The following is a 13,747-nucleotide window of genomic DNA, read 5'->3' as shown; positions in this document are numbered from 1 at the left end:
GAGATGAGGAGACATTTCTTCACCGAAAGAGTGGTGAGCCTGTGGAATTCATTACCACAGGAAGTAGTTAATACTAAATCATTGAACATGTTCAAGAGGCGGCTGGATTTAGCACTTGGGGAGAATGGGATCAAAGGCTATGGGGAGAAAGCAGGATTAGGCTATTGGGTTGGATGATCAGCCATGACCCTGATGAATGGCGGAGCAGGCTCGAAGGGCCTAAAGGGCTCCTCCTGCTTCTATCTTCTATGTATCTATGTATCTATATGTGGTGCGATGGGCAGCATCACTTTTTAGCAAATCTGCATATTAGAGTGAGGCAGTATGCCTTACTCTAATGTGCAGATTCCGGAGGTACCTGATGCTTTGTGATTCAATTCCTTCACCTCAGGTGAGCGCCGTTTGGTACTGGTCCCCACAAACGGAGACCAAACGGAACAGCACTCATGGGGTCTCCAAGGGGATCAGCGGCCACCAGCTGCATGCCCTTTGGGCAGGATGGTGCCCTGGCACTGCTGGTGCCACCTGGGTACCCTGGCAGTCCCAGCCTGGCACCTTGGCAGTGCCACCTGGGTGCCAGCCTGGCACTTCCAAGGTGGCACTGCCAGCTGGTAGGGGCACTGCCAAGGTGTCAGGTTGGCACTGCCGAGATGGCATTTTTGCGCATGCTCATTCTGGCTGGGGTTTCCCGGTGTGGGTGTTGGGGAAATGTAACCATTGCAAGTGCTCTCCATTGTAAAACACGGGCTGTGAGTGGCCTCAGCCGCGCGTTCCCCGTTCAGGCCCCTCATGCAAAATGCGTTGCGTTGAATAGTCATGTGTTTCTCGGCACTGTGAGTGCCGGAAATACGTGGCTAAACGTGCTAACTTGGGGACTTCGTTCACTTTTGGAAAGACTTTGGTGGGACAACTCAAATATTATGAGAAAATATTTTTTTAAATTAAAAATTTATTTTCAAAGGTCTAGTGATTAATCTTAATGGTGACATTTAATGGCACGCCACAAATATAGAATTACTTTTGAAGGACTTGATCTGTTGCTCAGCAATAGTTATAACTTAGATTGCCATTAAAACCCAGTGACGCTTATTTTCACAGGTTGAATAATTTTATTGTGTTGCTAACGGCAATGTGAGAGTGAAAGAAGGGAAGTGCGCATCATATCAACAGATTGCAATGTTTTCTGGCTTTAATGGGGCAGCCTGTGGCAAAGCAGTAAATGACAGACAGCAACTTCAAGATCACTCCATTAATCTACACTTGAAATATGGAGACCGAATTATCTGTTAACATCAAAAAATCCCACAAAATCCAGGCCATTATTTCTAAAATTATGTCACGGGTGATCTTTTTTGTGAAAAAGAAAGGAGAAAAGAAAAAGAAGGGGCTTGCACTTATTTAGTATTTTTCATTATATCAGGATGTCCCCAAAAAAACACTTCACAGTCAATGAGTTAATCAGAGTAGCTTCCCAAAATCACTGAAGGTAAATATCAGCCTTAAGATAAGCTTTAAACAACTGTTTTTACGTGTTATTTAAGGGAGAGATATTGACCAGAAAAACCAGAACGCACAAGTCCAAAGACCAAAGATGTGCAGGTTAGGTGAATTGGCCATGATAAAATGCCCCTTCGTGTCCAAAGATTTGCAGGGTAGGTGGGGTTGGGAGGATACGGTGGGGGAGTGGGCTGGGTGGGGTGTTCTTTCGGAGGGTTGGTGCAGACTCGATGGGCCAAATGGCTTGCTTCTGCACTGCAGGGATTCCAAGATTCTATGAATGTTGGGAAACCAATGCAATGTGTTTATAGATATTATTGGCACTGTGTATTTGGGTGGGGAGAAATTTAACCATTACAAGCACATTTAATCTCCTCCTTTCAATTGATTTATAGCAGGCAAGGGATGGCCTTAATGCTGTCCCATCTTCACTTCAAGAGGAGAAAGATTGCAATTTGATTCTGACATCGCAGCAGCTTCACAAAATATCCATTGGTAGGTTAAATATTAGTTTATGACTTTGGTATTTATAATTCACTTCTGAATAATTGATTTAGTCAGGATAATTAGGCTTTTGGTAGGAAATCACATTGCAGATTGCTAAAATGGGTGTTTGTTGTACATGATTTTCCAGCTATTTAAATTAATGACTAGACGTTGATTTGTATTTAATGCTTGCATCTTGCATGTGGTTTCAATGATTGTTGTTCCCCACTGAAATTACCAAATTGGATAATGAGGCCTAAAATGTGTGGCCGATTAGTTCAGATGGTCAGAGCGTAATGCATAATGGTGGCGATCCTGTGGATTCAGTCCCCATGCCAGCTGAGGTCTGCCTTGAGGCCTTCTATTTGCCCATTGTGATATCATGGCATCATGAAAACACTGCTCCAGAGGGGGTGGTGTGGAGAGTGATGATTAACAACTTTCAGATGCTAAATGAAGAGCAGGTTTGTCATGAATAATTCATTTGTGGATGAATAAATAGAGTGAGGGACTTCCTTTTTCTATGTAGATGTTTAACATCCACCTTTAAACCTGTAACAATAATGGATTTTTGTCTTCCAGGTTGTTAGGGACCTTATTGTGCCTCCCTGCTGCTGAATTTGGCCTCCCCGTTCCAGTGTGTCTCTTGTTCCTGTAGTTTGTTGCTGTTATTCCAAATTGTTTGGAAGATTAAGCATTCGAAACAATACCTTTGTTGTAATTTGGTTGCATAGAGAACTGTATAATGATATTCTGAAGAAGAGTCGTATGAACTTGAAACTTGAACTCTCTTTCTCTCTCCACAGATGCTTCCAGACCTGCTGAGTTTTTCCAGCACTTTCCATTTTTATTTTGGATTTCCAGCATCCACAGTATTTAGCTTCTCTATCATTGTGTCATGTTGCAGTTACCTTTTGTTCTAAATAGGAACAGGTTAATACTGTCGCAGGTTTTAATCATGTAAAATTTACAACACAGTCAAGGACCTGCTACCGTTTGACTATTTCACCTGTTACAAAGGTAATTGTTTGGCACAATAATCTGTATTTTTTTCTAAATTTGTAAATTTTTTAAACTTCAGGTCCTACGACAATTGACTTTGGAACAGTTTGTGTATATTCAACATCAAAGCAAAATTTGAATATTGTAAACAACTTACCTATTCACATTCTAATTGAAGTGGCTACTAATTATCCAGAGCTCCGGGAGTCTAGCCCTTTATCACAGGTTATTCCTCCGATGTCTGCAGCTTACTTACCGATAATATTTGAATCTACATCAGAGGGAGTTTTTCAGAAGTAAGTATTGATGAGGAATTGCTTTTCTTTCTAAATAGACACAAGCAGTGGGCTGAATATAAATATGTACATAAGTATGAGTTGTTGGGAAATTGGATATGGACATGGACACAAAGCAGGCAAGACAACCTTTTCAACCTGATGTATGATATACAAATATTCACTTATATAGAAGTCAATGGATCAGGATATCAGGTGAGCATCTCATGGGGAAGCCAATGCAATATGTGTGTTTTGAGTCCCTGTCCATGCCAAATTTCACTGGTTCCTGTTACTTTATTTTATTATCATAACAAAGTTAACATGAATGATTGTCAATACCTTCTGCTATCATGTGCCAATGATGTACTCGCAAACACTGGGGATTATATTGAAAAATTGTGATTTCACTTTCATTTTGCAGACAGTCTTGAAAAATGTAGAATTATAGGAAAAATATAAGCTAATGTGACCTATTTTTCTAGATTAAAAGAGATCTTTCGCCTGATAGGTTTCGAGAGCTGGGTGGTTGGTCCTGGTTGTCCCAGGGGGTGGACTTTGTGCCAGTACTTTTCAGATGTGATTGTAAAGCATAAATACATGTATGATACAAAAAAAATACAGTTTGTTGGTGTTGAATGAGAGGAAACTGGATGGTACTTATCACAGTATGTGCTGCAAATGGGGAATTTCAATCAATCACTTACTTGTTCATACAAATTAATGTTAAAGATGTTTGCTATTTTCACCCTGAAATTACGCTGATTATAGCACATGAATACTTAATAAATTTGTCTGACATTTCTCTCTATTCCATTATATCAGTGGCAACAACCAATATGTTTTAAAACCTATGCCACAACAGCAGCAAGAGAAACTTTATCGGAACATGTGCGCCCGTTACTTCTCAGAGTGTGAATCTCCGACTGATTGCAACTTTTGTCGGATTTACCTTTGCTGGGATTTTGAAGCCGCTGTCCCGTCCATAAGACCATAAGAGCCTTCCTTACTCAGGCTTTCTCAGATAGGAGCAGCAAAGCTCACCACCCCTGCTGGACCAGCATGGAGTAACTGGGATGCAAGGAACAAGGGATCCCTCCCCTCTTACGTGACTAGCTGCAGAGGGTGTGGTCTCAGACTGAAGGGGTGAGGGGGGGGGGGGGGGGGGGGGGGGGGGTTGCAGGGGTCAGTCTGGTCCAGAAGAGGAAGTGTCAGTTTGGGGGTGGGGGGGCATGGAATCAGTTCGGGGGAGAGGTGGGGATCAGTCCGGGAGCGTGGAGGAGTAGGGTGATTCAGCCCGAGGGAGGCGGGGTTACACCAGTCCTGGAGAGGGGAGCCTCAGGGGTGCAGGGGTGGGGTGGTCAGAGTGGAAGGGGAAGCTTGTCCGTGAATAGGGGTGTTGAACCAGGAGGGGCGGCTGGGACCACAGGGCTGTCAGTCCGGAAGGGGAAGTGTTAGCCTGGGAGTGGGCTGCTATGTCCAGGAGTGGCGTAACAAGGGGAGCTTGGTCTGGAGCGTTGAGAGGGTGGGGATCAGGTCTGGTTGGACAAGAGGGTGGGGGGGAGGATTGTGGTGGGGGTGGGGGTTGGACCGGAAAGAGACTGGGGGTCATACCAGAGGGGCCAGACAGGAGGGGGCAGACTGAAGGAGGCAGACTGGAGAGGGTGGGGACCAATCTGGGAGAGAGGGGGGATTGGGCCGGATGGTTGGTCGGACTGGAAGGAGGGGGGGACCTCCTTGAAGGAGGGTATCAGTTTGGGAGTTGGGGGGAGAGATGGGAGGGGTGGGATGAGACAGCATCGCACCGGGAATGGGTGTCGGACCAGGTCATACCGGGAGGGTGGTGTTGGGTTGCACCGGGAAGGGGTCAGGTCATGCCTGGCGGGTGATGGCCATTTGGTCCGTTGGGGAGCTGTGTGCATGTGGAAGGGTGTCCTGTGCGAGCTGGGTTTGGGTTTTTTAAAATAGTCATCCTAGAGTTAGGAGTGATTCTATTCCTCTAACTCTTTCAGAGTAACCATTAGGGTAAAACATGCAGAACAATCCGAAGTTATTGATTTAAATCACTTCTATCGGACAGTTTCCAGCCCAGCGTAATTGTCCAGAGGAAGTTAGCACTTCTGGGCAATTGCCAGATAAAGCCTTAAATAGGAACTTTCTAGAGGGAGCCCTCAGCACATCATTGGAGTGTCCCTAAATGTGACACTGGGAAACCAGGAAGCCATTGGCCAATAATTATGGATTAACGGGTTATCTGCAGTGTAATTGCAGGAGCTTCATTTTTTGAAAGTTAATTTGGTTAATAGCTAATGCTTGTTACAAACAGCTGAAAAATATCTGGAAAATGCACATTTTTGCAAAAAATGGATATCTCTCCTCCTTTTGCAGAGGTAGTAATGTAATGAAAGAAGACAATGCTGGCTAAACTCAGCAGGTCTGGCAGCATCTGTGGCGAGAAACACAGAACAGTTCTGTTGAAGGATAATTTAGATCGAAAATGTTAACTCTGTTTCTCTCCACAGAGTATGCCAGACCTGTTGAATTTATCCAGCATTTTCTGTTATATTTTCAGATTTCCAGCATCGGCAGTAAGTGGCTTTTATTTTAGTAATGTAATGATCGGTTCTTAGTTAAGCATTAAATTCCTTTTCTCTCCTCTCCTAAAGACACAAGTCATCTTATGGTTCAGCAAATGCTGGTACATCTCTGTCACCTCACTGAAATATTTGCACTTGTGAATGGGCTGTGTCAGTAGGCTATTCCGTGATAAAGGCAGGGCAGCCATACTTGATCACATTGTTACATAACACTTCAATCTCTTAGTTCCATCAGAGGTTACTGGATAAGAATCAGGAATTGAAATCCTCTCACCTAGTAATGCTGAGATTAATTGTAACACCATTATTGCTGCCCAGTTGAAAGAGTATCCAATTCATCACCGATGAAAAAGAGATTGAATCCAGAAACCTCTTGATTGGTATGGCTCAGTTTACACTGACAATGTGATTATTAACTGAACTATTGGCAGAGGTTGCTGGCAGGACTGGAAATTCTTACCCAAAATCAATGGACTTTTGGCCACTCACTACAACACCCGGTACCGGCAGGACTGAAAAATTCCAACTGAGTCATCTGATTTACTTACGAAAGCAACATGCTGTATATAATAGTCACTTGGTAGTCAATAATCACTTGAAAGAATGTTGTCCATGTGTTAGATAGAACAAAAATTGAGGCCACTGGGATATTTTCATACCATAGTTCTTGAAACCATTGTGAACTTTTTTTAACACAATCGATTTCTAATGTTCAATCAACTATGATTGACTACCAGCAGTAAGGTTCGCACAGTAAGAGGTTTTACAACACCAGGTTAAACTCCAACAGGTTTGTTTTGAATCACTAGCTTTCGGAGCATAGCTCCTTTCTCACCTGAGGAAGGAGCAGTGCTCTGAAAGCTAGTGATTAGAAACAAACCTGTTGGAGTTTAACCTGGTGTTGTAAGACTTCTTACTGTGCTCACCCCAGTTCAACGCTGGCATCTCCACATCATCTGTAAGGTTGGCTTTGGACGAGAGTCATCTGGAAATTTGGTCTTAACATTCAGCTTGAGAAGCTGAATGCTGCTTTGAATTGGGCACCATTTGAAATTGTTTTTATTGTAGAAATTACAATTGCTACACTACAAGTTAATCATGGATACTGTTACTTATTGTTTTCCCTATCCCAGTAAGTATTTGCTGGCTTTTAACTTCCACCATTTATTGGGCACTGAGAAAAGCAAAATTAGAGAACTGTCAGCAAATTAGTAAGGCAGCACTAATGGTGAGCAGCTGCATTGTTTGAGAACTGTACAATGGATTGAGAGAAGGTGTATATTTCAAGGATTGCAAGTTCGTTCATATTGAAAGTACGGTGCCAATAATGCTTATTTTGTAAGCTGGTATTACAAAGCTTTAGCCACATTTTTTTTATTATGCAGGTCAATTGCCTACACAATAAACAACAACCATACCGGTCATGTATTGATACTGGCAGATGTGGTTTGTGTTGCACTTGAGCTGTCGAGCAATGAACTGGTGCTGACCCCAAACTACGGCCTCTTGGCAGAATCTGGCTTCAGGACGACAGTGCGGCTGTATAACAGGAGAAACTACCCAGCTAAATTCAGCTGGAGCCCAATACTTTCAGATGAAGGGATCGCCTTCTTCATCCGACCTGACGGAGGTAGCTAGTGTAAAAGTCAAGTTAATTGGTTTCTTACTGGCGGGGGTAGGGGAAGGAACCAGAAGAGAGTAAATAAATCAGATCTCTCTTCCAGGGGGTTGGCATGGTGGCGCAATGATTAGCACTGCTGCCTCAAGGTGCCAAGGACCCGAGTTCGATCCGGGCTCCGGGTCACTGCCCGTGTGGAGTTTGCACATTCTCCCTGTGTCTGCAGATCTCAGCCCCCCAACCTAAAGATGTGCAGGGTAGGTGAATTGGCCACGCTAAATTGGCCCTTAATTGGAAAAAAAGAATTGGGTACTTTAAATTTATAAAAAAATTAATTAAAAAATTAAAATAAATAATAAAAAGGATAATTCTTCCATACATGCTCAAGAGTAGCAGAAACAACACCAGCTGTTTTCTCGTCAGTCACCAGGCAGAGAGGATGGACAACAAAATCCAGGTGAAAGGGGGTGAGATCCCAACACAGGGTCTAAAGGTAGAGGGTCATCTCTCTCAGCATCTCTGAGCACCAGTGCCTCAGGAGGCTCAGGCTCTCACAGCAGCTCACCACTGACATCTGCAGCCTCCTGAAACAGGACCTCCTTTCCAGTAGAGCAGATAGCCTCTGCCTTTCACCAAGTTGTTCGCTCTCTTCAGCAAGGAGAGAAAGCAGAGAGGTTTGAATGTTCACAATGGCTGTAGTGGCAAGGGCAACATTTGTGGGGTGTGACTGTGAGGCAAGGCTGCAAGAGGAAGTGTTGGCTGCTCAGGCGAGGAGGCGAGGCATTGCCTGCAGCGAGAGAATGATTATTTTTCTTATTGGTACAATTGAGTTGTTTGTTAACAGAATACTTGTGAACCATACTTTATGCAGGCATTGTGGATGCATTCAATGATCTGGAATGTGAAGTGGTCTGGCATGCATCATATTTTTCTCCGAAGGATGGAGAATTTGATCTTATTGTGCACCATGGAAACAGAATCAGATTGAAGTGTATTGCCAAGGTACCATGCTATATTATTTTATTTGTGTAACTATATTTAAACTCTAATCTATAAACTCAGTTTGAATATACATGTTGTATTCATTTAATCTTGTTGAACATGAAATAATATTTTCTGTTCTCTAATAAAATGATGCTTTCGCTTCTATATCCATTATTTTCAACAACCTATAACAACTAAATAAAAACAAATAAAAATGGGCTGGTTTAGCTCAATGGGCTAAATCGCTGGCTTTGAAAGCAGACCAAGTAGGCCAGCAGCATGGTTCGATTCCTGTACCAGCCTCCCTGGACAGACGCCGGAATGTGGCGACTAGGGGCTTTTCACTGTAACTTCATTGAAGCCTACTCGTGACAATAAGCGATTTTCATTTTCATTTCATTCAACTGTTAGAATAGCTTCCTAAATGACTTTGAAATGCTATATTCATGTTAACTATTGTTTATTATTTATCCCACCCACTTAATTCCCCAGTTTCTGTGCAATGCCAGCAGTTACCTTTATACTCGTAGATTCATAGAACATACAGTGCAGAAGGAGGCCATTCGGCCCATCGCGTCTGCACCGACCAACTTAAGCCCTCACTTCCACCCTATCCCCGTAACCCAATAACCCCTCCTAACCGTTTTGGTCACTAAGGGCAATTTATCATGGCCAATCCACCTAACCTGCACGTCTTTGGACTGTGGGAGGAAACCGGAGCACCTGGAGGAAACCCACGCAGACACGGGGAGAATGTGCAGACTCCACACAGACAGTGACCCAGCAGGGAATCGAACATGGGACCCTGGTGCTGTGAAGCCACAGTGATATACACTGGTGCTATTCGTGCAACAAGGAACGGAATAGTTTCTAATTTGAGCAGTAGTTTTCATTTCTAGTCACACTTCAATGTTACACATGTTGCCTTTTGTGAATTGCCCACTTAAGGTACTCAATTAACATCTGAATGGGAATGCCCTCCATGAGCCTTCCCAGCCTGGGCTTAGTTGGGCAGAGACAGAAAGATGGAGGGCACCATGCAACTTCCCGCCTGATTAAATGTCTAAATGCATGCCCACCATCGTCCAAATCCAATGCTGTGAGGAGTGGATGTTGCAACTGACATGAAATTCCACTCTTATATGAGATGGCAGGAGCCTGCCTGCCCTTTCAAGTGATTGCAGAAGGTGGAATGTCATTATTCTTTGACCAGAATCAGAAAAACATAGATTATTTGCTCATTGTTGCTTTTCAAAGCTTATCAATGATTCAGTGGTTTATATTACTGATTTAAACTTAGAAGTTGGGAGCACCTTTTAAAAATTGCAACCGATAAACAAATTGGTCTTGTGGTTGACAGTGGGGAAGAGAGCTTTAAACTGCAGGAAGATATCAATGGACTGGGACAGGCAGGCAAAAGATTGGCAAATTGAATTCAATCAGAGAAGCACGAGCTAATACAATGATTGGGTGGGGCGGGGATGGTATTCGCAATACATGATAGGATATTGAAAAGTGCTGAGGAATAGAGGAACGTTGCATTGCGTGTCCAGAAACTCCTCAAAGTAGCTGAATAGGTAAATAAGGTGGTTTGGAAGTTGCATACAATACTTTATTTAGCTGAGGCGCAGAATATAAAAACAGATTCTGCTTGTACTATGTCAAAGAATAGTTAGGCCAGAGTACTGTGTGCAGATATGGTCACCGCATACACCGCATGAGGTATATAAAATGATGAGGCTACTCGATAGAATGGAGTAAAGAAGTCAATAATAAAGGGTAACGTTTTATAAGAACTAGTAGAAAGATAAGTTGAAGTACATGAGAAATTCTATCACTCAGCTGAATGACCGCTTCCTGTGCTGTAAATATAAGAACATAAGAACTTGGAGTAGGAGTCGACCATCTGGCCCCTCGAGCCTGCTCCGCCATTCAATAAGATCATGGCTTATCTTTTTGTGTACACAGCTCCACTTACCCACCAGTTCACCATAACACTTAATTCCCTCGGGGCTTTTCACAGTCTACTTGTGACAATAAGCGATTTTCATTTCATTTCATTTCATTTTCATTTTCAATTCCTTTACTGTTCAAAAATCGAACTATCTTTGCCTTAAAAACATTCAAGGAGACACCCTGAACTGCTTCACTGGACAGGAAATTTCACAGATTCACAACCATTTGGGTGAAGAACTTCCTCCTCAACTCAGTCTTATATCTTCTCCCACCTATTTTGACGCAATGCCTCCTCGTTCTATTTTCACCCATCATTGGAAACAACCTTCTTGCTTCTATCTTATATATTCCCTTGATAATTGAATATGTTTCCATAAGATCTCCCCTCATTCTTCTAAATTCCACTGGGGTCCTTGCCCACCCCAATGTCCACCCATCTCCCCTCCTGCCCCCAGTGCCCCCTCTGCAGCCAGCCCAGCCCTTCCCTCACATCCTTCTGACATATCAGGTTTGTGCCCTAGCCCCTATCGCTAGCCTATGTGCCTGGATGGGCCCGGTTGCAACTCGGGTGTCCTAGCTGAAACAAACTAGTTGAAGCAGGAATTTGATGATATTCACCCATAGTTTGAAGGGGTTCCAACCAGAGCCAAGCCTATTTTATAAAGAGAGTATTACTTACGCCATGCTAATTTGAAACTGTACGTTTCTTTTGTTATTTAATTGTAAAGTGTTCTTTCCGGGTGTGAAGTTAAAAGTTTAATGTTGTATTCATAAATAAGTTTTAATTTAGAAACACCAAAGTTCTATTTTTTCATGCAATCATTCCTCGAGTGATTCATTCTTTCCGCACAGTCTTAAAATAAACTAAAATATTGGGGATTCCATCCGGTATCTGAGCTATTGTTGGGGTCTGGTCTGGGATCGTAATAAAATTCACAGATAACTATTACATTTCCTGTTGCATTTTAGTATAAATGATATTCTAATAGGATTTATGCTGTTGATTTTATTATCCTCATTTGTCATGGCTCCTTGTAATACCATGTGGTGCTATATTATATTTCCCCACATATGGGCAGCACGGTAGCCTTGTGGATAGCACAATTGCTTCACAGCTCCAGGGTCCCAGGTTCGATTCTGGCTTGGGTCACTGTCTGTGTCGAGTCTGCACATCCTCCCCGTGTGTGCATGGGTTTCCTCCGGGTGCTCCGGTTTCCTCCCACAGTCCAAAGATGTGCAGGTTAGGTGGATTGGCCATGATAAATTGCTCTTAGTGTCCAAAATTGCCCTTAGTGTTGGGTGGGGTTACTGGGTTATGGGGATTAGGTGGAGGTGTTGACATTGGGTAGGGTGCTCTTTCCAAGAGCCGGTGCAGACACGATGGGCCGAATGGCCTCCTTCTGCACTGTAAATTCTATATCTATGATATTACCAAAAATAGTTTCTGGAAAAAAAATTGTGTTGACCGTTGATCTGCCAGTAATTGAAATTTCTCATGACTGTATAAGATGTTAAACAAATAATCAAAACAGAAAATACATATTCACACTAACATTATTAAATGTATGAATTAGATTGTCTTGCATGTCTTCTGATGCCTTTGGTAAAGTTTGAACTTGAAGGCTCAGCTTTTTCCAAAAGTTTGGTAATGTTGAACAAAAGAACAAAGAACAAAGACAAGTACAGCGCAGGAACAGACCCTTCAGCCCTCCAAGCCTGTGCTGACCATGCTGCCCGACTAAACTACAATCTTCCACATTTCCTGGGTCTGTATCCCTCTATTCCCATCCTATTCATGTATTTGTCAAGATGCCCCTTAAATGTCACAATTTTCCCTGCTTCCACTACCTCCTCCGGTAGCGAGTTCCAGGCACCTACTACCCTCTGTGTAAAAAACTTGCCTCGTACATCTACTCTAAACCTTGCCCCTTGCATCTTAAACCTATGTCCCCTAGTAATTGACCCCTCTACCCTGGGGAAAAGCCTCTGACTATCCACTCTGTCTATGCCCCTCATAATTTTGTAGACTTCTATCAGGTCGTCCCTCAACCTCCGTCGTTCCAGTGAGAACAAACCAAGTTTATTCAAGCACTCCTCATAGCTAAGGCCCTCCATACCAGGCAACATCCTGGTAAATCTCTTCTGCACCCTCTCTCAAGCCTCCACGTCCTTCTGGTGGTGTGGCAACCAGAATTGAACACTATACTCCAAGTGGTGTTGGGGTGAGGGATGGGTTAGGAACACACAGATTTGAATGATGACGTCTAATGTACTTTCAATATTGGGTTTGGACCTAATTTCCATGGAGCTGGAAAACTCTGAAGAATAACAGGCACCACACAGCAATGCAACACTGAAGGTAGGATCACCGCGTAAACAGCAGTTAGGTAAATGTGAGTTGGCTTGGCTGGCAGTGTCAGGCTGGGGGGTATTATGGAGGCATTGGTGGTGATCTTTCCGGAATCAGGAGGACTGGAAAGTGGCTAATGTCACACCATTGTTTAAGAAGGGAGGGAGGCAGAAGATGGGAAATTATAGTCTGGTTAGCCTGACTTCGGTCATTGGTAAGATCTTAGAGTCCTTTATTAAAGTTGAGATCACTGAGTGTTTGGAAGTGCATGATAAAATAGGACTGAGTCAGCACGGCTTTGTCAAGACAAGTTCATGCCTGACAAATCTGTTAGAGTTCTTTGAGGAGGTAACGTTAGACAAAGGAGAACCAGTGGACGTGATCGATTTGGATTTCCAGAAGGCCATTGACAAGGTGCCATACGGGAGGCTGCGAAATAACATAGCCCATGGTGTTGGGGGAAAGGTACTGGCATGGATAGAGGGTTGGCTGACTGGCAGAGGGCAGAGAGTGGGGATAAAGGGGTATCTTTCAGGATGGCAGCTGTTGTGGCGGCACGGTAGCACAAGTGGCTAGCACTGTGGCTTCACAGCGCCAGGGTCCTAGCTTCGATTCCCCGCTGGGTCACTGTCTGTGTGGAGTCTGCACATTCTCCCTGTGCGTGAGTTTTCTCTGGGTTTTCCGGTTTCTTCCCACAGTCCAAAGACATGCAGGTTAGGTGGATTGGCCATGATAAATTGCCCTTAGTGACCAAAAAGGTTAGGAGGGATTCTTGGGTTACGGGGAGATGGTGGAAGTGAGGGCTTAAGTGGGTCAGTGCAGACTTGATGGGCTGAATGGCCTCCTTCTGCACTGTATGCTCTATGTTCTATGACGACTGGTGTTCCCCAGGGTTCAGTGTTCGGACCACAGCTATTCGCAATATACATTAGCGATCTGGAAGAAGAAACCAAGGGCATTGTTGATAAGTTTGTAGATAATA

At 43.5% G+C, this 13,747-nt stretch overlaps 1 protein-coding gene across 4 annotated transcripts in view; it reads left to right on the top strand.

The window, feature by feature from the left end:
• The window catches only part of LOC119969087 (cilia- and flagella-associated protein 47-like), an 868,530-nt gene that overhangs the window by 173,365 nt on the left and 681,418 nt on the right, over positions 1–13,747 (top strand). For 3 of the 4 annotated variants that reach the window (XM_038802288.1, XM_038802285.1, XM_038802289.1), the window contains exons 14-17: positions 1,893–1,992; positions 3,065–3,281; positions 7,243–7,487; positions 8,347–8,477. In XM_038802288.1, the coding sequence (XP_038658216.1) occupies positions 1,893–1,992; positions 3,065–3,281; positions 7,243–7,487; positions 8,347–8,477 (693 nt within the window). The remainder of the gene's footprint in view (positions 1–1,892; positions 1,993–3,064; positions 3,282–7,242; positions 7,488–8,346; positions 8,478–13,747) is intronic. The other variant, XM_038802287.1, reaches the window with a different exon arrangement.

Source organism: Scyliorhinus canicula, chromosome 7 (genome assembly GCF_902713615.1).
Source record: "Scyliorhinus canicula chromosome 7, sScyCan1.1, whole genome shotgun sequence".
Classification (NCBI taxonomy): Eukaryota; Metazoa; Chordata; class Chondrichthyes; order Carcharhiniformes; family Scyliorhinidae; genus Scyliorhinus; species Scyliorhinus canicula.
The sequence above is the reverse complement of the archived record's forward strand: the minus strand, read 5'-3'. Positions and strand labels throughout refer to the sequence as shown.